The sequence below is a fragment of the Rhinichthys klamathensis genome, unplaced genomic scaffold (assembly GCF_029890125.1).
Source record: "Rhinichthys klamathensis goyatoka isolate OS25496 unplaced genomic scaffold, OSU_Roscu_1.1 h1tg000338l_1, whole genome shotgun sequence".
NCBI classification, from domain to species: domain Eukaryota; kingdom Metazoa; phylum Chordata; class Actinopteri; order Cypriniformes; family Leuciscidae; genus Rhinichthys; species Rhinichthys klamathensis.
This window is the reverse complement of record NW_026606852.1, coordinates 449,063-475,581: the sequence shown is the minus strand read 5'-3', so window position 1 is coordinate 475,581 and position 26,519 is coordinate 449,063. Positions and strand designations below refer to the sequence as shown.

The following is a 26,519-nucleotide window of genomic DNA, read 5'->3' as shown; positions in this document are numbered from 1 at the left end:
TTACATAATTGCATTCTCGTTTAAAACAGATATCAGGAATAATAAATGAGAAATTATGCAGAATCTTTTTCTTTCTTTTTTTCAGGACACGACAGCTGCACGCTGATTGGATTTGTGTGAAACGTCATAATAAGGCCGCGCGCGCACTGGACCGTTAATCCACACGCAGCAGCAAAGCGGAGGAATGAATGAGCGCATCTATAAGTTATCTCAGGGATGATGATTTTGTGCCTGGTTAATCAATCACCACGGTCAGCTGCATGGCAAACCTCTACAAAGAAAATGAGAGGGCCAAATCTATTTTCCGACAGCTGGAGGTTCGGTTTATTACATTCTTGGTGTCGTAGAAATGTGATTTTTAGAATAGCCAGTAGACATGCTTGATGTTTCCTAGCAACTTGACGAGTAACTGTTAGCCTACTCTATGTAGATTTGTAATGGATATATTATTGGCAGTCGATTAATGATTACTTTATTATTAGTTTTTGAGTTTTTAAAAGACCAAATTTGATAGCTGTAAATATGACGCTTTATTTTATGAAATACCAAATAACTGACTTTAAATGTGTTTTTCGGAATACTACACATTATTGTCTGTCTCTACTACCCCCACAATATATCGCTTAATCATTTCACAATACAGATCACAGCTGTTTCTTCAGGCTCTTTAAAAACAAAACAAACGTGAAAAGGTCCGAGTAGAGAGAGGACCGCCCTTATATTAGTAACTTAGCCATTCAGAAACACTCTTCGTCTGTCAATCATTTTACACGCTGACGTCGGTCATTTCTAATATGTTTTCCTCGAAAAGAAATACTTTAGAATTAAAAATTGCAGATATATCTGCTAATGGTTCATTTTGTCGACGTTCAGTCTGCAGCATAGATGACCTCAAATCTAGCAGATTGTGGGTGTACATTAAACGCTCAATCAAAACTGTCAAGCACAGGTTATTTTAAATCGCCCGCTAGATGGCGCCACTGTCTCAGGACAGGTGTCTCATTTTATTGCCATTTGCATTCTGTGGTAGGTGCTTTGCATCAAATTAGGAAGTATTTTCATCTAAACAGACTCCTAAACAGCATCCGAAATCGCATACTTCCCTACTGTATAGTAGATGAAAAACAATATGTGCCAAAAAGAGTATGTCGGAAATCACTGTACAAAAAAAGTAGGCAAAAGTAACCGGGTGACCTACTACTTCTGGTGAGATTCTGAAATGTGTATTTTATTGACACTTCCCATGTCCCTTCCCATCCCATGTGACCATGTGAGAGGATTTGTAAATGGCAGTAAAGCGACACAACTGACGCTGGTATCACATGATAATGACAGCATGGCGAATGTAGTATGTCTGGATTACATTCACACTACACACACTTTTAAGTGGCCGAGAAGTAGGCTATATACTTTTTCAAAATAAGTACCTACTCAAGAGAGTATGCAATTTCGGACGCAGCCATTGTCTCATTCCAGACTATATGATGGAAGCAGCTCCCTCTCTGGATCTGATAGGCCTAATTCAATTACAACAAGCCCTGCAAATAGTTAACAAGATTTAATCGGTTAAATAGATTTAGTCATCTAGCAGTGAAGGGATTTCAGGGAAATAGGACGTAGCTGTCAAGGACAAGGCTTTGCTTCAGAAAGAAGACATGTTAAACCACGTTTATGGTCTTAGCAGACTCTTAACACATTCCTGTTGGCCCACATGATGTTGCAGCCCATTAAATGGTGTTTGCTGTCTTAATATGCACAAAGGCTATTATTACTCTGTCAGAAAATGTTACTTTAATGTGTCTTCTTTCTTTTTAAGTCTATTACATTTTATCATGGTAACTGTTTTAGTAAAAGATGGTTCTTATCCACTAATCAGCTACCAGTTGGCCATACAGCTTAAAGGGATAATTCACTCCAAAATGAATTTTCTTTCATCATTTACTCACCCTCATATTGGTCATTGTTGTGACTGTAAGATATTTTAAGAATGTCTCTGTGTATTAGTTTTTGATTCATACAGTGGACCCTTTTCACCAACAGTGATAACGCATTTCCAGAGCAACATCGCAAATCTAGAACAGTTTTACATATTTTTAAAAATGTATATATTATTTATAATGCTACAGTATACGCTGCTGCTTGAGTGTTTCGAATTGTCACGTTTCATGGATCCACTGTCTCATTCTGATATGTTGTGTGTGTGTGTATGTGTGTCTGTGTGGGCGTGGTTACTAATTCCCGGTTGATTGTGTGCACCAGCTGCAAGCCCTTACCAGTTGCTTTATATGCCCAGTAATTCCCATCTCACATTGTCAGATCGTTGTGGCTTTCCCGGTGTCGTGTTCCTGTTCCTGTGTGGTCTTCGCTTCTCCTCGTGTGTTCCAGTCTTCGTGGGTCTTCGTCGTTGTTCCCGGTCTGGATTGTTTATTGTTCCTGGTTGATCACTCCGTCTTCATCTCCACGAGACTCCGGTTTGCCCATCGACGTCCCTGTTGTCACAGTTCCATCTGAGTGTTTGTCCCCGACCTGTGTTTTTCCTGTGACTTGTCTGACCAACTAATAAACCAACTTTTACTTGCATTTGTATCCGATTCGTTCGTCATAGAACGATCTGACCAGACATGGATGCAGCAAGTTCGGCCAGTTTGAGCGAGTTCATCGCACACAGCGTGACGAGAATGGATCAACAAGGAGAAGAGATCGCGAACACAGGTCGCGCGGTTCAAGCACTCGTGACACAGGTGTCCGAGCTCACCCAACAGCTTCAACATCTACGCGCGCCCACTGCGCCGCCCACGCCGCCCGTTCCCCCCCCACCACCCCAGCCAGAGAATCAACCTGAACCTCGCCTGCCTACGCCGGAGGGATATTCAGGTGAGCCCGAATACTGTAGGGCTTTTCTCACGAGATGTTCCATGCATTTCGCATTGCAGCCACGGACTTTTCACAGTGAACAATCCAAGGTGGCATTTGTACTAACTTTACTGTCAGGTAAAGCAGCGCTCTGGGGAACGGCGGTGTGGGAGAACCAAGACTACTGTTGCTCCTCGTTCCAGGCACTCTCCACAGAGATCAGAAGAGTATTCGATCGGGCGGTAGCGGGTAAGGAGGCGGCCAGATTACTCGCGGATCTACGCCAAGGAGATGGCTCGGTGTCGGATTACTCGATCCGTTTCCGCACCCTGGCCGCAGAGTGCCATTGGAACGAGGAGGCGCAGTGGGACATGTTCCTGCATGGGCTGGCTGACCGCGTTCAGAAGGAGATATACATCTTGGACCTTCCTAAATCTCTCAATGAACTGGTGGAGCTGGCGATGAGGGTCGATTCACGCCTTAACCGTGTGACTCAGCGGGTTCGCTCCAGTCGTTTCCAGCCATATCCGGAGGATGCACGGACCAGTGACGGGAACGCGGTCAGCCCAGTTTCCGACCATGAGCCCATGCAGGTGGGGAGAGCTCGGCTTTCCCGGGAGGAGAGGGAAAGGCGGAGGTCCCAAGGACTCTGCCTTTACTGTGGTAAAGCTGGCCACTTTCTCTACTCTTGCCCGGTAAAAGAGCAAGCCCGATAGTAAGCATGAGGCTACTATCGGGTGGGATCTCCGCCGAGAAGTCCTCATCTACATCATCGACCCTCCTCCCGGTAAGACTGAGATGGGCAACCTCCACACACACCACTCAAGCATTACTGGACTCGGGAGCAGAGCGTAATTTTATGGATTTCAGTTTCGCTGTCAAACTCAAGATTCCCATCATTTCTCTCACGCACAAGATATCTGTCAACGCACTCAATGGACAGGACCTTCCCAGAATTTCGCACTCCACTGAACCTCTCACACTCATCACATCGGGCAATCACACTGAACATATTTCTTTTCTTCTTATGGACTCACCACTAGCACCGGTGGTTCTAGGGCACCCATGGCTCACCAAACACAACCCCCGTGTCGACTGGCAGAACAATTTCATTTCCTCTTGGAGTAATCACTGTCATGAGTCATGTTTGGTGTCTGCTTGTCCTTCTGTGTCTAGTTCTGTGTTTCAGAGGGAGGCAGTGGATTTGTCTAACGTGCCCGCAGAGTACCTCGACCTGAAGGAGGTGTTCAGTAAGTCTCGTGCTGCTTCTCTCCCTCCGCATCGTCCCTATGACTGTGCTATAGATTTACTGCCAGGTAAGTCTCCGTCTAAGGGCAAACTTTACTCTCTTTCTGTTCCTGAGAGGGAGGCCATGGAGAAATATATTTCTGATTCTTTAGACTCTGGGTTCATCCAGCCTTCCTCTTCTCCTGCGGGGGCGGGGTTCTTTTTTGTTGGGAAGAAGGATGGTTCTCTGCGACCTTGTATTGATTACCGAGAGTTGAACAACATCACGGTGAAGAATACTTATCCTTTACCGTTGATGTCTTCAGCTTTCGAGAGGTTGCAGGGAGCATCCATTTTCACAAAATTGGACTTACGTAATGCTTATCATTTGGTCCGCATCAGGAAGGGGGATGAATGGAAAACCGCGTTCAATACCCCCAGGGGGCACTTTGAATACTTGGTTATGCCTTTCGGCCTTTCCAACTCCCCAGCGGTTTTCCAAGCACTCGTCAATGACGTGTTGAGAGATATGGTCGATCAGTTCATATATGTTTACCTGGATGACATATTGATTTTTTCTTCATCTCTCCAGGAACACGTTCAACATGTCAGGCGAGTGCTTCAGAGGTTGCTAGAGAATGGGCTTTTTGTCAAGGCGGAGAAATGCGATTTTCATGCACAGTCTGTTTCCTTCCTAGGGTACATCATCTCTTCTGAGGGAATGCGCATGGATCCTGACAAAGTTAAGGCGGTGATGGATTGGCCAAGTCCAGATTCCCGTAAGGCCCTACAGCGGTTTCTGGGGTTCGCCAATTTCTATAGGCGATTTATTCGCAATTTTAGCCAACTAGCCGCGCCTCTGACTGCCTTGACCTCCCCCAGAACTGCGTTCAGGTGGTCCGATATGGCAGAAGCTGTATTCGTCAACCTCAAGAGTCGGTTTATTTCGGCCCCCATTCTTGTCACCCCTGATTCCACACGTCAGTTCGTGGTGGAGGTCGACGCGTCAGAGGTGGGGGTAGGAGCAGTTCTTTCCCAGCGCGCGTCCTCAGACGACAAGATGCATCCCTGCGCGTTTTTTTCCCATCGCTTGTCACCTGCCGAACGTAATTATGACATTGGTAACAGAGAGTTGTTGGCGGTCAAATTAGCGTTGGAGGAGTGGCGACATTGGCTAGAGGGTTCAGGGGTACCCTTTATCGTTTGGACCGATCATAAGAACCTGGAATACATTAGAACTGCTAAAAGACTCAACTCCAGGCAGGCTCGGTGGGCACTTTTTTTCGGACGTTTTGATTTTGTTCTCTCGTACCGCCCGGGTTCCAAGAACATCAAACCCGATGCTTTATCTCGTATTTTTGATCCATCCGCACGCCCGGTTACTCCCGAGTGCATTTTACCTGAGAAAGTAGTTATCTCCACACTCACATGGGAGGTCGAATCGAAGGTCAAGACAGCCTTAGAAGGGGTAACGCCTCCGCCCGGATGCCCATCGAGTCGTTTGTTTGTTCCGGAGGGGTTACGGTCCGACGTTATTCGATGGGGTCATTGCTCCAACGTGGCTTGTCATCCAGGAGTAAGTCGTACTAACGGTTTAATAAAGCAACGATTCTGGTGGCCGTTAATGGCTCGTGATGTTCACGATTTTGTTTTGGCTTGTTCGGTTTGCGCCACTAACAAGACGTCTAACCGTTCTCCTGATGGGTTGCTCCGACCGCTGTCTGTCCCTTCGAGACCCTGGTCCCACATCGCACTAGATTTTATTACCGCCCTCCCACCCTCTAAAGGCATGACGGTCGTTTTGACCGTAGTGGACCGGTTCTCGAAGGCGGCACATTTCATTCCCTTGCCCAAATTACCTTCAGCCAAGGAGACAGCGGTCACGGTCATTGATCACGTCTTTCGGTTACATGGCCTCCCGAAGGACGTGGTTTCTGACAGGGGTTCCCAATTTGTGTCTAAATTTTGGCGAGAGTTTTGTAGGTTGTTGGGAGCTACGGTCAGTCTGTCTTCGGGTTATCATCCCCAGAGTAATGGTCAATCCGAACGAGCCAACCAGGATTTGGAGAGAATGTTACGATGTATGGTAGCCAAGAATCCTTCATCCTGGAGCCAACAACTTTCTATGGTTGAGTACGCTCATAATTCGTTACCAGTGTCATCAACGGGCCTCTCTCCGTTTAAGTGTAGTTTAGGTTACCAGCCACCAATTTTTCCGAGCCTGGAATCCGAGGTCGCGGTCCCCTCCGCTCACGCATTCGTCCAGAGGTGTCGCCACACTTGGACCAGAGCCCGTGAGACTCTGCTCCAAGCGGGGAGGCGCATGAAGGCCAAGGCCGATCGCCACCGGTCAAAGCCTCCCGTATACGTCGTGGGTCAAAAAGTGTGGCTTTCTACCAAGAACATTCCGCTCCGTTCCGTTTCCAATAAGTTAGCCCCCAAATTCATTGGCCCGTTCCCTGTCACCAAGATCATTAGTCCGGTGGCAGTCCGACTCAAACTTCCTCCGGCGTACAGGAGAATTTGTCCCGCCTTTCATGTGTCTAAAATCAAGCCCGTGTTTTATTCTCCCATTAATCCGCCAGTCCCGGTTCCCCCCCCGCCGCGACTCGTAGATGGGGAACCCACTTATTCGGTACACCGTATTCTGGACTCTAGACGGAGGGGACGCGGATTTCAGTACTTGGTGGACTGGGAAGGTTACGGTCCGGAGGAGAGGAGTTGGGTACCTGCTAGAGACATTCTGGATCACTCCCTTATCGATGATTACAATCAGCAGGTAGGTTCGGCTGGGAACGCCAGGAGGCGTTCCTAGGGGAGGGGGTACTGTCACGTTTCATGGATCCACTGTCTCATTCTGATATGTTGTGTGTGTGTGTATGTGTGTCTGTGTGGGCGTGGTTACTAATTCCCGTTTGATTGTGTGCACCAGCTGCAAGCCCTTACCAGTTGCTTTATATGCCCAGTAATTCCCATCTCACATTGTCAGATCGTTGTGGCTTTCCCGGTGTCGTGTTCCTGTTCCTGTGTGGTCTTCGCTTCTCCTCGTGTGTTCCAGTCTTCGTGGGTCTTCGTCGTTGTTCCCGGTCTGGATTGTTTATTGTTCCTGGTTGATCACTCCGTCTTCATCTCCACGAGACTCCGGTTTGCCCATCGACGTCCCTGTTGTCACAGTTCCATCTGAGTGTTTGTCCCCGACCTGTGTTTTTCCTGTGACTTGTCTGACCAACTAATAAACCAACTTTTACTTGCATTTGTATCCGATTCGTTCGTCATACGAATACAATGGCAGTAGGAGTGATGGCAAATTTCACATTATTCTTTCTTCTGACTGCTTTAATCAATCTCTCGATATGTTTCCCTCTTTTGGAAAGTCGTGGAAATGCTAATGTTTTAGGTTTTTTTCCCTTCTTTTGTTATTGGAGCAAATGGTACTACAAAAACTGTAATTGCTGCCATCTTCTGTTCACTATATAGTTTACGCAACTGATGACTGATTCTGAGAACCCAGGAAATGTAAAAAAAATAAAAAAAAGAACAAGAAGAAAAAAGGTAAACTATTATAAACTGTCCTGGGGGTTCAAAACTCTGGCGACACCCCTGCGAATGTTCTTCAAAATATCTTCTTTTGTGCTCTGCAGAAGAAATAAAGTCATACAGTCTTGGTATAACATGAGGTTGAGTAAATGATTTAATTTTTGGGTGAACTATCCATTTAAGGTTCAGCTGCATTGAGGCTTGTTATCCAGCTGCTTGAACAAATAATGACCAACGTGGACCAATACCAGCTTTGCCAGGATAGGGAGACCAGGGACCTGTACCATGATGGTAGTTGAACAAACTCAGGGTTACAGGATTAGTTTAGAGTTGACAAAACCAAACCAATCCAATCAGGCTTTTGTTGGTACCATATATAATACCATTTGGAATATAATTTGTTCATATAACTTCAACATGGAATGAAGTCTTAGTAGTTTATTTGAACATGTAAATAAAAACAAAAAAGAATATATATACATACAATTAAAATAACAGATAAATAAGGACATGGACTTCTCAGCACAAGCTTCCAAAATTATTGTAAGTAATACAAATAAGAAATTCCCATGTTCAAAAATGAGTAGGAAGAAGTTCAAAAACCAACTTTTCTGGTCCTACCCCCTTTCTCTATTTTTATCCTTTAATAAATACAAAACAAGTAGATGCTTTACATATTTACATAAACATACACCGTACATCTACTTACAGTACCTACACTCACCTAAACACATGTGTACACATAGACACTGATGCCTACCTTCATGCATACACATACACATTTCCATCTATCTTCTCCGTTTCCGTCTATCTATATCAAACCGAATTATAACACATCCAAACTAGACTTAGTATATAATCCCAGAAACCAAACAGTCAGTATACAATACCAAAGCCTCAAGTCCTTTCCGTATCCATTCAATATATTCATTTTAAATATTCTCTTAAAAGTCATTTTAAGTGATATAATAAAGTCATCTCAAAGTGAATTTTATATGGCTCCATGACATGATTCAGGCATTCAATTTCATAAATTCACTCATCCAGTTAAATTTCATGTACTTGAGTGTAACACAACTTTTAGCATTATAAGGTTAAGCATTAAATCATCCTTTATCAAAGCAGTTATGAGTTGACCAGTCCACAGCCTAAGCAAATGCTCCACTCTTCTTCACAATGGTAACCTGGTGTAATTTAAATGGTTCTATTAATTCCAACATAATTGAACATTAAACCCTATTACACACTACTAAGTCTCCCCCTTTTCTCATCTTGAGATATCACAGCAGAACCATAATGCATCTCACAGGAACACTTAACCGGCCCTGCGTCTCCATACTATCCATCCTAAAACAGTATGTGAGATTAAAATAAGTGTGTCCCAAAGCATAGTTTGTTGAAAAGAGTATGCCAGAAGTCCCCGGATGGTGTACTATTTCCGGTGGATTTTCGAAGTGTGAATCCTTGCTCACTCTAAAGGCTAATATTGCCCACAACCCATTGCGCTTTGGAGGAGGAATTACAAACTCGAGTAAAAAGTGTTAAAAAACCACAAAACATGGTTTAGATAAAGGTTTGAGTGACTAACCAAAGTTTAACCTGATAAAAAAAATATTTATTTAATGTTATCCGTGTTATATTCCATCTGCAATAACAATATGGACTTTTATAAAGATCCGTTCGCCCATTAACTTTTAAATGCATCATTATACATTAATAAGAGGAGAGTCTCCGCATGAAATAGCCGTGACTGCAGATCAACTCTCTGATACGGTAGGAAATTAAATGAAATGTAGAGGATTTTATCTTTGACAAGATGATTGATGGGTCAGTTTACTGTGACAGGACGCGACAGAGCAACTGTTAAAGACGCAATTGTATGATGTGAAATTATGTCTCAAAGCTTGTCTACTCTTCTGCTACACACTCAAAAGTACATTTTCTTCACAAAAAGAGTACATCAGGGCTGTTACGGGTGTGGTGTTGGCAGAAGAAGAAAAGGCACAAAGGTTCCAATACAAATTACTTTTACTTCCAATAACTTTCTAAACAGGTACAGACAGGATAACACTACACACACCTTACATTAACGAGAACGGACAAGGAATGAGGGAGAACACAGTATTAAATACATGGGCTAACAAAGGAACATAATCAGGTAATAGACTGAACACAGGTGAATGAACTGATGAAGACAAGACACAGGTGCTGTAACTAAACACTAACGAGGAGCGGGAAAACTGGGACACAGGACTGAACCAAAAACACTAAGCAGTGGGGAACACAGGACATACATGTAACATTACGCCCCCTCCCAAAAAGGCACGTCCTCGCGCCGTATTACATCAATAGGGGTGGAAGGGGTGATAGGGGGCGGGCGGAGCAGGATGTGCAGGCGGCCAGGTCGGTGAAGCCCTTTCGACCGGCCATGGTGGTGAAGACCCTTTGGGCAGCCATGGCGGTGAAGACCCATCGGGAGACCAGGCCTGACTCCCACGGGAAGGTCCCCGGCCATTGACTCCCCAATGGCCGGGGACCTATATCCCCCCCAAAAATTTTCTTGGGAGGAGTGACAGGCTCAGGTACGTGCTCAGGGAGAGAGAAATCAGGCTCAGGGACAGTCTCTGGCCTGGACGGAACCAGCGGTGAAGGCTCGGGGCTGTACGGGACCAGCGGTCTGTCACTGACAGAGTGTGTCTGCTTCCCGGACAATGTTAGGGAGACTGTTCCAAAGTTTAGGTGCTAAATAGGAAAATGATCTACCGCCAGTAGTTGATTTTGATATTCTAGGTATTATTAACTGGCCAGAATTTTGAGATCGCAATAAACGTGAAGGACTATAATGCGTTAAGAGCTCGCTCAAGTACTGCGGAGCTAAACCATTTAGTGCTTTGTACGTAATCAGCAACATTTTAAAATTAATACGATGTTTAATAGGGAGCCAATGCAGTGTTGACAGAACCGGGCTAATATGGTCATACTTCCTGGTTCTAGTGAGAACTCTAGCTGCTGCGTTTTGGACCAGCTGTAGTTTGTTTATTTGTGTGCAGGGCAACCACCCATAACAGCATTACAATAATCTAGCCTTGAGGTCATGAACGCATGAACTAACTTTTCTGCATTTTTCATTAAAAGCATATGTTGTAATTTAGATATATTTTTAAAATGGAAGAATGCAGTTTTACAGATGCTAGAAAGTGACTTTCAAATGAAAGATTGGTATCAAAGAGCACACCCAGGGTCTTAACTGACGACGACGACTTGACAGAGAAGCCATCAATTGTTAAACAGTATTCTAGGTTATTGAGTGAGGAAGTTTTTTGGCCAATAATTAGAATCTCTGTTTTTACAGAATTAAGTAGTAGGAAATTACTAGTCATCCAAATTTTTATATCAGCTATGCATTCCATTAATTTTGTGAATTGGTACGTTTCGTCGGGGCGCGAAGAAATATCTGAGTATCATCAGCATGAAAACTAATGGCATGCTTCCTAATGATATCTCCCAAGGGTAGCATGTACAGAGTGAACAGCAACGGTCCTAGTACTGAGCCTTGTGTTACTCCATACTGAACTTTTGATCGATAAGACATCTCTTCTTTCCCTGCTACAAACTGATAACGGTCAGATAAGTATGATTTGAACCATGCTAATGCAATTCCACTAATGCCAACATAATTTTCTAATCTATTTTAAAGAATATTGTGGTCGATGGTATCAAATGCAGCACTAAGATCGAGTAACACTAATAGAGAGATACAACCAAGATTGGATGATAAGAGCAAATAATTTGTAACTAATGAGAGCAGTCTCAGTACTATGGTACGGTCTAAATCCTGACTGGAAATCCTTGCAGATACCATTTCTTTCTAAAAAGGAACAGTTGTGAGGATACTGCCTTTTCTAGTAATTTTGATAGAAAAGGTAGATTCAAGATTACAATTAAGGTTTTAGTGTAATCTTAAATTTTTTTTTTTTGCACCCTGCATTGACTAGTACTTTGAAGCTAATAGAAATATTCACACCTTTTTCCGCATTAAAGCAAATTCCACAAACAGTGCGGTTCTACTGTACCTTTATGAGCGATATAACACCAAATATAGAACATTTATTCACAAGACCAAAGTGCTAATAATTCACAAGAAACTGATTACCGTAAACTGTAACTAACTGCCATGAAACTTTGAGCGGCGGTTGGCTGACGTGAACTGTAACTGACTGTCATAAAACTTTGCCATTACACGATTACACGATAGGCTGAGGTGCCTCACGTGATCCAAGTTAGCAATTACGCTTTCTCCAATGTTAAGAAACACAGACCCTCTCATCTCCCTAATATAAGACCATCTCTGTCTTTATATCTACACAAACGCCATAGCATTGAAACAAGACACATGTATATGGTATGTACTCTCACACTTTATTTGCTTCTATTTTAGAACACTTGATAATCTAATCAAAATATGTATAACAGTGACGATATCGAACTGAAATCGAATGCATTTTAGATTTGTTCAAATGTTTCTGTCGGCTGCATGACGATACAGTTTGCTTTCTCATGTCACTAGCTTTAAATATGCAACTTAACGAACTTTTATTAATAACGAATTAATAAAAGTGACCAGGCTCTACTAACAAAGCAGAGTATGATCACATTATTCCGTTGGAAGTGTAACAGGTTGTGTTCCCACATAGTTCCCAAGCACTAAGAAAGAGGATACCATAGACTGTTTATGACCGTGACCATGGAAAACGCCGGTTTTCTTTTTTTAGTCTATGAACAGTACGCGCCGGAAGTCGCGCCCATAATTCACCAAAGTCATGTTTATTCAACAAACATAAAACAAACACAACATAACTACTGGCTATTCACATGAGCATGTTTAAGCTAAAGGATTTATACTTTCATTATGCAAAATACGATGTGATTATCGCAGCTGGCCCACCTTTACATGAACTCTGCCCTGCCCCATCTGTGAGCCAGTGTCATCGCTCTCTCCTCTCCTTCTCTCCTCCTTTCAAGCACCGTCCTTCTCCCTGGGCCAGCTCAAGGCTTGGCTACATCTCTCAACAATCGAAGAGTTTGGTGGCTACAGCCGGTCATCAGATGGGCACCCCCCTTCCTTGGTGTTTCGTCAATTTAAGCCCATAACACCTCAGGAGGGCTCGACAGCAGATCCAGGATCTACCCCTGCTGCAGTATCCAAATCCAATTAGATGCTGTTTCCGCCTGTTCAGTGGCATTGCCTATCAGCCGTTTCCTGGCCATCCCTTCAATCCCCAACAATCCAAGGGTTCTCCAGAGCAACTGTCCAGCAAAACCTCTGCAGCCAACCTCTACTGGTAGATTCCAGGCCTTCCATCCTTTTTGCTGGCTCTCGAGGATAAGGCTTTGATATTTGTTGAGCTTACGCTCATGTGCCTCCTCCATCCTCTCTTCCCAGGGTACGGTTTACTCTTGCTGCTTGATACCTCTAGACCAGAGGACATCTGGTCTGAGGCTAGTGTGTGCTATCTCCTCTGGGAATTTGAGCTGCTTCTTCAGGAATGCCCGCATCTCTTAGTCATTTGCTGAGGCCAGGACCCCTCTGCTCCTTAGTCCTGCTGCAGTGCTCTCTCCTGGTCTGACGAAATGGATAAAGTGGTGCTTGTCGGAGTTGTTTACCCTTCTTTCTTGCCTGTTCCACACCATCCGCAAACCGAGACAGGATCTTATCATGACGTCACCGGAATTTCCCATCTGCCAAGCTTGACCAGCATGCTGAAAGTACATGCTCAAGATTGGCTGGCTTTCTAGACAGCGTGCAGCTGCAACTTTATCCGACATCCTTCCATGGTCCAGATGTCCTACCGCGTCAGGACCCTTTCTCGTACGCCCTCCCACCTTGTCCAGCTGCCCTATTTTTTCATGGCAACAGCCTTGACATGCCGTGTTTCCTAAGGACCTCCCACTGCACCATGCCACGGCGTTCTTTTGGGTCAGCTCTTTTCCAGCTCGTTCTGGTGGATCAACCCAGTCCAAACCTGCCCAGAGCTACTGTCCCAACAATGTCAGCATGATGCAGTCGATCCTCAGCCTCCGTCAGTGCTCTGCTGGCTTGGACTGGGTTGCTCCACCAGAACAAGCTGGAAATATTCTTCAAAATATCTTATTTTGTCTTCAGCAGAAGAAATTAATTAATTAATTTAATATGCTACTCCACATGGAAGAACATGCCAACTAGTTACTGACCTGATGCAGACACATAGCTGAAGCGGACTGATATCTTCTTGATCTATAGCGGTTTACATGAAACGGGGCAGTCTGAAATCTGCTCCTGCAGTTCCATTTTTCACCACAGATTTACATTGGATATGTGTGGGGTGCTGTAGAGCTTGGGAGGGCTCAGAGACCAGCTGCCCTGCTTAGTATCAAAATACATTCCTGCTGAATCCATACGCTACATTTTAATAAGCCTATATCCTGCTCACTTTACGACTTAAAAAAAAGTCAAGAAAATCCGAAAAATATTTGTTGCAGAATGCTGAAGACATTTACAATGTATTATTAATTCAGTGTAACCTATATAGAGGTCTGTGTTTGTTTGAATATTTTGGTGGGGCTCTGCCCCACCTGCCCTAACAGATGAGGCGCTAAGGAAGAAAAAAAAAAAGAATGTGTGCACATGCGGTACTCATTTAATAAGCTTACCTATAGCTTTCTCGATAGCCTTCAGTAAACTTGTCTTGAGAAAATTATTCATAAAACATAAATAGGCCTATCAGACCGACCATGTTTACGTTTTTTTCACTGACACAAACGGAAAAAAATGTCAATCAAAGCGAATTTTTGGGAATACAGTATGTGTAGGCTAACACTTATTCTGGTCCTTGAATCTGTTTGAACGAGACGCATTCAATGCTACGACATTTAAATCACAATAAACATAGCCTAAAGCCTCTTAGTATTTCCAGCAGTGTAGATCATTCATTTGCAGTAGCCTATTTAAAAGGTTTAAGAATATGTTGTCTGCATGACAAATATTTGGTTACTGCCTAGGCGACTGACACGGATTTAAATGTTATCCATTTTTTTTATCCAATTAAAATGTAAATATGTAGACAAGAGACATCAACATTTTATAAATTCCCTATGCATTCTAGCTGTCGTTAAAATTATAAAATAAAATTTTGATTGATGCCTGAATGATGTTCAATTGCTTAATGACATCTTCTTACATTTTCTTTGAAATATAGCTAGGCCTAATGATGCTGGTGAGATTTAGAATGTAAAATGATATCAAAATGTGGTCAAAATGTGTGGGAAGTGGGAACGCCAGCCTATGTGAAATTGAATGTGATTTACCACGTTCGGTGGAAGTGCAGGAATAATAATAAAGAGGAATAATAATGTTTTAACTTTTATTGAATTATTAACGGGGATGATCAATATTCTGCAGTCCCTGAAATGGGCAAAGCCTTCTAATGTTTGTTTGCACATGCTCAGTGAGTTTGTCGTTGACAGTCTGCAGTCACTCCTCTGGTGTCGGCGGAGCGCGGTCACAGAGACGCAGGCGTCGGGATGTCAACGCGGCTCTCCTTCTCTCAGTACCGCGTGGAGGCGGAGGTCGAGCGCTGCCGGGCGGACTGTCACTGGGACAAAATACCGTCTTTAGTGGAGCAGCTCACTGCCGCGCGCCTACATGACGATGGTAAGTGCGCGTGCCACAGTAGAATAGAAGAGAGCCAGCAGTGATGAGTGTCTTGTTCCGCATGAACTTTGCACCTTTCTGTTAAACTCTTCCCATGTTTACTAGTGTGCTCTGATATCAGTCACAGAAACTCACATGCACTTTTTTTAGACGTCTGTTTTTGGGTTTAGTTTTGATTTGTCAGTGCAGTTTTTAATTTGAGAGAGAGAGAGAGAGACTGACTGAGAGAGAGACTGTGTGTATAACTCCAGTTACTCATGTGAATCATAGATGTAAATGCATTGCTTGCACACACCCTTTAGTTAATACAGGTAGAAGCTGCTTGACTTAAAGGGATAGTATCTTAATTTACTCACCATCACTCATCCAAACCTGTATTATTATTTTCCTGTGGGTACTCAAACTTACAGTACATTTATTTAACAGTAAGCTGTTAATTTTCAATGATTGTTGGCTATTTCTGGTGACATAATGAGATAGGCTGTCAATGAAAGTGCAGATGGTGAAACTCACTTGATACAATTACTTAAGGTTTGTACTGAATTTGATGTTGTATTTCTCCACTGTTATATTGATGTACTGTAGATGCAGTATAAATACTTTCCCAAGACACACTACTGTCGGCATTGTCCTTTGACCCAGATGTTCTTTGACCTAAGATCATGTAACAACAACATTAAACATAATTCACTCTGTTGTTAAAGATAGTTAACTTCAACATTTTGTCATCATTTATTCAACCTCAAGTTTTTCCAAGTTGTTTCTGTGGTGGGGGTGCAACCACAGAAACCGAACATTCTCGGGCCAGCAGCATGTGTCCAAATTTTAATCTTAACCGTTCTATTTCCTCAGAAACGATCTTAAAATAGGGCTTTAAGTGTAAAATACCGAACTTGTCCTTTAACTAGGGATAGTGAACTAGTAAACTAATTTGAAGCACTTCTTTTTGCATACCATCAATAAGATATTTGTTTTTGAAAGAAATGAATACATTTAATCATCAAGGACATGTTAAATTGATCAAAAGAGACAGACCATGTTACAAAAGATTTCTGTTAAGAAATACTGTTCTTTTGAACTTTCTATTCAAGATTCCTGGAAAAAATGCATTACAGTTTCCACAAAAATATTAAGCAGGACAACTGTTTTCAACATTGAAAATAATATAAAATGTTTTTAAATAACCAAATCAGCATATACTAATGATTTCTGATGGATCATGTGACACTGAAGACTGGAGTAATGATGCAAAAAAAAATCAGCTCCACTATAACAAGAATAAATTAAATTTAGAAAAATATTATAAAACTGATTGTTGATTTAAATTCTAATAATATTTCACAATATTACTTTTACTAAATTTGTGTTTTACAGAAGAAAAAATTAAATGTAAATAGTTTTAGTTTTAAAAAACAGTCCTCTCACTTTCTCAATTTTACAAAGGTAAGTATGGTAAAAGGTAAACATGCTGCTTAAACTGCCATGTTCATTGTTAAATCAACAGCAGTAATCTAGAAGTTAACACATGGCGCTCCCAGGAGGTGTGTCTGTCCACCACTGTCCAAATCAGATCTCTGACCCAGCACGCCTTGTTTCGCCACCGCAAACACCCTGTGGGGAAACAAACTCAGTCAGTAAAAGGTTGCCACAGAACAAAGTATTTTGTTTACTTTACTTTACAAAGTGATATACTGTAGTTACTTCATATTTTGTTGAGGAAAATGTCATACCTAAACTTGACATATAACACAAGTCTAGATTCCCTTGGGGAGTGAGAGATTGAAGCAAACAGGAAACACCTCATCCACAGTGTTTATACAAAATATGCATGAAGGCAAAGGGAATATTTTTGAAGCACCTCCTTGTAGGACTGTAAAACAAACACGCGTGACTCTCTAAACCTGATCAGAATGCAGCTGTAGATTAGCATGAAATCTAGACGTGTTTATCAGCGAATGCCATTCTGTTGCGATAAAGTCCAATGTTGGATGAAAAATGACAGTAATTTCTCAACAAAACCCTGTTCTAGATGTGATGCTGGTGAGGATTTTCCCCTTAAAAGAAGTCAAAGAAGATACACCAGCATAATCAGCAAACAGCAAGCATGTTCTAGTAGGGGTGTGATGATACACTTAGCTCACGGGACGAGACAATACGCGATATTGGGTTCACAAGAACGAGACGAGATGGTATTTTTAATAAACACTATATTTAAGAAATCTTCAATGACAAAATGTGATTGGAAAAATAGTCTTTTATTTGCCTGAAAGTCAAAAAATGCTAAACAATGCAGGTGCACTTTACAACTAATACTTTAACTAATCTAGGGCTGTCACTAACGATTATATTGGTAATAGAGTAATTGGTCAATTATTTTGACAATTAATTGAGTAATCGGATAATATTTTTTGTGTTAATAAAAATACGATATCTCGTTTAAAACCTGTGCAAAAAAAAACATGTACTTTAAAACCTACTTCAAAGTTTGCGATCTCAGGCCACCAAAACACAGCTGTCGTGTAAATGAACAGACATTAACATTTTTCTGTTTTCAGTTGAAAACGGTGTCGTGTAAGCGGCCCCTAAGTTAATTACTAATGTTCCCTTTCGTAGTCACTTCGAGTTACGTCGAAATGATGACGAAATGGGGTTTGCTTAGAAGCCTATCATCTTTGAAAGAAATAAAACGAGCCAATGGCAAGGAAATACCATGGGTCTGTGGAATTTGCATGGCGTAACTCCGCCCCACTGCGTGGGTATAAAAGGAAGGACGCCGCAACATGCAGATATGTTATTGCCTCAGAGCCAAGAAGTTCTCTTCACTCCTGCAGCCTATTCTCTGACTATCTTCGAGAATCTTCTAGACGAGCAGCTTCCAGTCGGTGTTGGTGTGATGGCAAGTTCCAGCGAGTTTCACATTCCTGCCTGCTGAACTGAACAGCGTGTGTGTTTCTCCCTGGGCGCTTCAGCACTGCTGCGAGCTGTTCTCTCACAAAAAGAGTGTGCACGCGGCACGTCTTTCTTAAGACGATCTGCCCGTGTACTTCTGATAGATTCAGTGCGGTATTCTGATAGATTCAGCTGATGGGCACGAGCGCTGTTTTGACGTGTTTGGGCTTTGATCACGCTCAGACAGCGTTCGTGGATGCGTCACGTTCTCCCAGCGGGAACATGACCATCGCAATGTAACGGTCGAGACTCGATGAGCTCAATAGAGCGAGAGTCCCCTCATCCGCACCCCAATCTATTTTCTCCACGCAAGAGAAAACTTTGGCTGGTGGCCAGGGTTACCTAAGACTTCAGGTCTGGAACTAAACAGCCGAAATATTCTTGGTCCACACCCTGTCTTTCACATTGCAACCCATGCGGTTCCGAATGAGTTCGCTGACCAGAGCCGTTTCAGAGGACGCTGGCGGGCCCGGCATCTCATTCGGTTCCCCGGCTGATGAAATCATGTATATCATCACAAGTGAGCATCACAAGTGAGCTGGAGTCCTCTGGAGATGAGGGCTCGTCCGTGCTGCCACCCTCGGGTGTGCTAGCATAACGAGTCTGATCCAGAGTTGACAGCTATGCTTTCCCGGGCCGCCGCGAGTATCCGGTGGTGAACCTGCAAGCGCCGCCCCTGGAGGAGGCAGACCCAGCCTTGGCATTGCTCTGTCCAGTACACGCCCTCCATGCTTATGTAGACAGAACACAATGTTTTAGGACCTCTGACCAGCTCTTTGTCTGTTATGGTGGGAAGCTGAAGGGAAAGGCTCTCTCCAAGCAAAGGTTGTCTCACTGGATAGTGGACGACATTGCTTTGGCTTACCAGCAGCAAGGTCGTCCGTGCTCCCTTGGTGTGAAGGCCCACTCCACCCGGAGTGTGGCCTCCTCTTGGGCTCTAGCGCATGGTGCCTCGCTAACAGACATCTGCAGAGCTGCAGGCTGGGCGACACCCAACACATTCACCAGATTCTACAATCTCCGAGTGGAGCCAGTGTCCTCCCGTGTACTCGCTTCAACCAGCCGGTACTAGGACCCGCTCAGGTGTCTTCGCTTGCTCGCCATTCCACTCCATGGACTGGATACGTGCGATATTCTCCTCAGGTGAGCCTCATAAGCCCTGAGTTCCTCCAGCGCTGTTGACGTCAACGCCAGAGTTATGCCTCCGGAAGCTTTCGCGATTGGCTAGGTGCCGCCATGTGCATGGTTCCCCCTCTGGGTGACCCCCACATGTGTATTTCCACTTTAAGCCTCTCTGAGCATGTGTCTTTCCCTTGGCAAGCCACTCTGCCACTCCTGGGGTTGAAATATCCCACCCTGCGGGCTGGACACCCCAGTGTTCTCCGTATGCACCCCCCCTCCGGGTCATATGTGTATTCTGTAAGTCTCCCCCCTTCGGGCAGGCACTGATTGCATATTTCCTCTGAGATATGCTTCCCAGTGTACCTTGGCATTCCTGTGTTAAGTAGGAGTCCTTCGTCCGTGCTAGTCTCACGACAGGGAGCTCAGACTTACGCAGGGCACTGGAAGACAGCCGAGGTGGCGTGATTGGACTGGGAACCCCATTTCGTCGTCATTTCGACGTAACTCGAAGTGACTACGAAAGGGAACGTCTCGATTACGGATGTTACGTCTCCCTGCCACTTCCGCTGTACCGCTGGAACAGCCGAGTTCAGTCTTGGCTCCTCAGCGAAGAAACATATCTGCATGTTGTGGCGTCCTTCCTTTTATACCCACGAGGTGGGGCGGAGTTACACCATGCAAATTCCGCAGACCCATGGCATTTCCTTGCCATTGGCTCGTTTTATTTCTTTCGAAGATGATAGGCTTCTAACCGAACCCCATTTCGCCATCATTTTGACGTAACATCTCCATTTTCTACTCAGGGAACGAGGGTTACATCCGTAACCGAGATGATTTTTACAACGGAAATGAATCAATCAAAAACTTACTTAAGCTGGACAATGACTTTCTTCTAGAGCTGCTGTATAAGCAAAACAATATTTGTTGCATTTATTTTCTATTATCTCTGTAAAGCTGCATTGAAACAATCTGTATTGTAAAAAAGCTATATAAATGAAGGTGACTTGACTTGAATACCCTTTAAAATGACATAAAATACATAAATTATAACAACGAGGCAATAATAATTGGTTTACATACATACATAAAGTATCAAAAACAAGTCATTTATGGTTTTATTGAACAACACATAATGTAATATACATAATATTATAAACAATCAACCTATGTACAATATATATTATAACAAATGCCTGCAGACGACGCTAACTTGGTGTGATTGTTGACAACAAATGGTGATTGTTGTTGTTACACTTTACAGCATGATCAAATCCTTTGCTTAATATTGGCCAAAACAACATTTAATTCAAGTGTGCACTTAATCTGTAATATTTTAATCTGTAATATTTGGCCACTTGTTTATGATAGAAATGCTACAGCCACTGTAATTTCTTCAACAAGAACATGTGGACATCAAAACATGCATACTCAGACTGAGGGTTTAAACTTTTATTTTGAAATCACAATGAACAACAGTTTGCATATTTAGAAACAAACTGATGTGTTCTCATGTGTTAGTGTAGATTTATAAATGATAGAACTATGTAATGCTTTATTATGATTTTTAAATGCTTTTAATATATCGTAGACCCTTAGAAAACTATCTAATACTGCGGTTCATGGATTCTTGTGGCACAATATCTCGCCACACCATGTTCTAGTCTTTCTTCTTCAACCTTTGCCCAGATTCTCTCTCTGTCTGTAGATGATTACAGGACGCTGCTGCTGGCTGAAGCTCTGTTGGAAGAATGTCTGCTGGAGAACATTACCCTGCTGAAGAATTCTACGCCTCTGACTGAACATTCACTGCCGAAACTAGCCCGAGCCAAAGCTCACCTCGACGGCATCCTTTGCAGAGGACTCCTGGAGGTCTGGCACGGCACCTTACATAAGTCTCTCTGTTTCTCAAGTCTATCATCCGTTAAGCATCTCTGAGAAAGAGAAGAAAGGGTTTCTGGATATCAGAAGAACTTTTGGGAATTCAGTTCAGTATTGTGAACCACTAAAATGACATCAGTTATTAATTGAGCAACTATCAAAACGATAGGGATCTGCAAACAAGGCTTTTGGTTAAAACTTCACTTTTCCTTTTTTGCAATTATTATTATCAGCTGGTGCTTTGCTGATTTTTAGTGGATGTCAAGGCTAGTCACCTTTATTTATATAATGCTTTATACAATACTGATTGTTTTAAAGCAGCTTCACAGTGATAAACAGGAAAATAACAATCAATGATGCTAACTTCGTCAAATATGAGACAAAGCAGCTGTACAGGAGACAACGGTGGCATTAGTCAGTTGAAGTCAGTTTAGTGTTGTTGTTTCAATTCAGTTTAATAACAAAGTTCATCAATAATGAAGTAAGTTCAATTCAGCTCTTAAGCAGCTCTACAGAAGACAATAGTGTAATTTTAAATCTCAATTCAGTTGATGTTTATTCATTTCAGTTTAACGCTGCAATGTGTCTGGGTTGCAAAATTTATGAAATTATGAAATGAAATCGAATCAGTTATAAAGCAGCTCTGCAGAAAACAGTGGTGTCATGTATGAAGTCAGTTCTCCTCAAGTTCACACAGGTGTCTTAGCAGAGTAATTAATGCTGCATTGTTTGATATTTTATCATGTAATGCAATGATATTCATATTTGGTGAGATTAAAGGCTGCGATTTGATTAAATAAATATTCACGCTGCGCGTTTCAGAGTGAAATGCGGCCCTCTGTTCATTTACACGTGAGCAGTATGGTTTGGTTCACAGGAAATGCTGCTCCACATGGACACATCTCTGCATCTGCTTTCAATTTGGGATGCTTTAACATGCATTTGGGAATTCAATATGCGCCAACTATCTTCGCATTCTTTTAATGAGATGCATATCAACAAAAGAGAAGGTATAAGGGCTCCCTGTGGTTTTCCGTCGAAATAAAAGTTTTGTGGGTATCACATTACCAGAAGGTTTATTAGTTAACATTAGTTAAACACCTTAGTTATGAACTATGAACTAAGAATGAACAATACTTCTTCAAGTTAAGTCACATTTATTTATAGTATATAGCGCTTTTTACAATACAGATTGTTTCAAAGCAGCTTTACAGAGATAACAGGAAAATAATGCAAAAAAGTTTGTTTCCAGAAGAAAATAGCATCACAGTCCATCTTAAGTAAGTTCAGTGATATTTCATTATTATTATTTTTTTTAAAGTTATTCATTTAGTTCATTTTTATATATATATATATATATATATATATATATATATATATATATATATATATATATATATATAGCCGCTCTGGAGTAAACCGTGATGTCATCGCCCAGCTCAGTTCAGTTCTTGTATAATAGTGTCAATGCAGATCAATATTATTGTTGAATATTAAATTAAATGTTAAACTTCCGCATTTATTAATCTTAGTTAATTTCAACATTTACTAATACGTTATTAAAATCAAATGTTGTATTTGTTAACATTAGTTAATGCACTGTGAACTAACTTGAACAAACAATGAACAGCTCTATTTTTATTAACTAACATTAACAAAGATAAATAAAAACTGTAACAAATGTATTGGTCATTGTTAGTTCATGTTAGTTAACTAATTAACCGTATTGTAAAGTGTTACTGTTTCGTGGTTTAACATTCGAAAATTAAGACAGCCTTAAATATTAGTATTATAATTTTACAGTTGTAATGTAAAATAAAATTATTCTTATTATTATTATTATTAAATTATTTTAAATATATATTTTACAATGAAATATTACAGTAATAATTTATATTTTGTTTTTATTTATTTAGCAGTAGTAGTAATGCAATAATAATATTAATTATAATTATTATTATTATTTTGTAACCATATTGATATATCACAATATGTTGGCCAAATTGTGCAGCCATACAAACAAGCAAAGCAAGCCTAATTACATTTTTTAAATTGGAATCAATATATATATATATATATATATATATATATATATATATATATATATATCAGAAAAAATTGCATCTAACCCCTAAATTGTGCAGCCCTATTCTTCAGTGTGATTTCTGGACTCTTCCCCTGTAGCCGCACTACCTGAATGAAGCTCTTCTACTGCTGGCTAAAGTGCACTACGTGCAGGGACGTTACAGGGACGCCCAGGGCATGTGTGCCAGAGCGGGTGTCGATGATTTCACCCGCCACGAGCAGCCCGTCTACCAACTTCGCATGCTGGCAGAGGCATTTGTCATCAAAGGTACGAGTAATTGAGAAATCACCAATAGCTCATTAATCCTTCCTCATTATTGTATGATTAAGTCATGACAGGGCAATTAACATAGTCTAAATATTCAACTAATTATATATGCTGTATGTAGCTTCCTGTAACACTGACGCAACCTCTTTAAAATCGGCAATACTAATCTTGTGAAAAATGTGTTCTCTCAGATTTCATGAGGTGTAGTGGAAGTTAAGTGGAAGAAATAAATTACACTAATTCCATGAGTGACTTTCAGTCCAATATACACTAAATTTAAAAGCAGATGTTCCTTATAAGGTCTTATAACTGCTAGAGCAATTTAAATACAAGATTTGTGTATTTATAGAGTTATTAAGTAATTTCCATTGCTCCATTCCATTGAGTATTTGCCTCAGGCATGATTTTATTGGATTCATACCCAAGCTAAAGTGTACAGCGAAAGAAAAGTCTGCACTGCATTCACAGTGTGCAGTTTGTGTGTGGGCAGGCGTATGTTTTTTCTTACATATCATATCCTTAGATAGAATGTAACCAAGGAGGAAAGTTTTACGTCAATGTCTACAGGGAAGCTTACATATTTATATTTAGTTATCATTTAAATAAGGGGTTTTCCAACATGCCACTCACCCTGTGTTTGTGTAATGTCCATTATTTTCTCATTTTCCATTATTTGCTCATACAGTACATTCTCTCACACTACTTACAAGTGCAAAAAAAGTATATTTAACACTTGACAACATCAGTACCATGATACTCCCACAGTAAGGAACTCAAGTATTTTAGAATGTTTTATGGTAGATTATGATAGATCTGATGATAGATATATTAAGAATGCTTAATATATTAACTATATTTGTTCATGTCATAAATGTGACATGATACAATATTATTTAGTTTAAAAAAATCCTCAAACCAACAGGGTTATGCTTAACTATGTCCAATTATGTAATGTTGGTATTACATTTTACTAAATAACTTTTTAGAAACAAAAGTGGTAAGTACAACAACCAGTTATTTCTAAACTCTAGTTAGACTTGCTTTAAAAAACATGCAAACCGATTGCCTTAAAAAAAACAAGTGAAATAGGAATAGTATGATGTACTGACAAATGCTTAGTTATTATAGTTCACTTAAATTAGAGTTCTAAGTAACTAAAAAATAACTGAGAATACTTGATCATTTACTTCAAATAAAATGTATTTGTCACCATTGTTGTGTTTTGCATGCTGAATGTTGAAGGCTGTGTGTGACTCAAGATATTGTCACAAATATAGAGCGATTATATCAACCCAATTAAAATTTGACAAGGTGTTTATGACCTAAGTGTTGGCAACAACATTTTAAAAGATCATTATGTGACATGAAATATAGTTATGTTATGTATCACTCAAATTACTGTGATTTCTTGTTGCATCAATGGGAAGAGAATTACAATAATATAAATGAAGTTCCAAGTGCCCAATAAAATGGAACACTGATCACCATAATGGTTAATTTTAGGAAAATCATAATCAATTTATGAAGTCAGCTTATGTGATTTTCTCTCAAAATTTTCAGTTGTATTGACAATTGGACATTTAAGATGACTTTAGGAAATCAGTGAATGCAAACAGAAAAATAACTGCAGAAGTGGAGGAAATGAGTGAAAAGTCTAAGAATTCCCCCGCCTCAGAAACCTTTTTTTGCTTGATAAAATAGTACTCAAACAAATCAATTAATCTTAACTTGGGTTTTCTGAGTAAAAAAAGGCATAGTATGTGAATATTACAGATTACTAGATTTTAACAATTAAGACATTTGAGTAAAGTTAACTAAAAAGTGCTAGTTCGAATCACTGCTGCTTTTTACATGGACCCCACCATCTTTTACCCACACTACATGTGAGATGGTATTTTCACAAACACATATTTTCAGACAGTAGGCTGGGAAAGTGTAATATTAGCTTATCTTGCGTAGGAAGCAAAACCCACCCAGAATCGGTCCCTTGAGAGACTCAGCAGGCAGAGCTTGTGACAGCAGTTCCGCTCTGACAGACCAATAGTGATATATAATAATAATAACAATAATGAGCCTGGATTACATTAATTTACTGCTGTCTGTTTAAGAAATAGATTAACTAATGAAGGACATTCTTCACCATCTCTATAGACATTTAACACTATCTATCTATCTATCTATCTATCTATCTATCTATCTATCTATCTATCTATCTATCTATCGTTCGTTCGTTCGTTCGTTCGTTCGTTCGTTCGTTCGTTCGTTGCAGTTCCTTATTCAGTTTTGTTTTATACTTATCAAAGCCAGTTCACTTGCATTAGGCACTTGATGAGTCTTAATTTTGGTCCCTGTCTACAAGTCTTCTCTTCTGATTTGTACAAATGGGGAACTGTTCTTAAGAGTAGTGGTGTGATACATTTTTCCTGATTGTGTAGTTCCTCATTTTCTGTTTTCCTCTGTGTACTTCCTCATTTATAGATGGAACTAGTGACTTCTGGGAAATTCAATGTGGGCAGCAGTCTCTGTAAATCTAAGATGGCAAAGCATGTCAGCCACAGTCGTTGGTTGTTTGCTATATTCAGAAAATGGGCTGTTTAATAGGACTTCCTCCATGTTGTTTAGGAGATTCATAGATTTGTTTGTTTATGACTATTTTCTGCATCTTGCCCTGCCGAAGCACTGGATGAGACCAGGACTCCATGTTCTAGACTGACTGAATAAAGGATAAAGTCCCACTAATGTCGTTTAAAAAGACCTGTTTGTTTGAAAAACTATTTTTGCACTTGTTTTTCTCAATTATAAGGATTAACTGGCACATATTGATTAAGAATTGACACTGTAGCAAACAGAGATTATTTATTGTTCTGCATGTCTAAGTCTAATTAGCTGTACTATAATTGGAGATGTAGT

At 41.1% G+C, this 26,519-nt stretch overlaps 1 protein-coding gene across 3 annotated transcripts in view; it reads left to right on the top strand.

The window, feature by feature from the left end:
* The first annotated feature begins 177 nt into the window (after positions 1 to 177).
* Positions 178 to 26,519, top strand: part of ttc7a (tetratricopeptide repeat domain 7A) — a 74,504-nt gene continuing 48,162 nt past the window's right edge. Inside the window, exons 1-4 of one of the 3 annotated variants that reach the window (XM_056272416.1) lie at positions 178 to 317; positions 15,121 to 15,307; positions 21,084 to 21,247; positions 23,441 to 23,609. In XM_056272416.1, the coding sequence (XP_056128391.1) occupies positions 261 to 317; positions 15,121 to 15,307; positions 21,084 to 21,247; positions 23,441 to 23,609 (577 nt within the window). In that variant the 5' untranslated portion in view covers positions 178 to 260. The remainder of the gene's footprint in view (positions 318 to 15,120; positions 15,308 to 21,083; positions 21,248 to 23,440; positions 23,610 to 26,519) is intronic. The other 2 variants (XM_056272415.1, XM_056272414.1) reach the window with 2 other exon arrangements.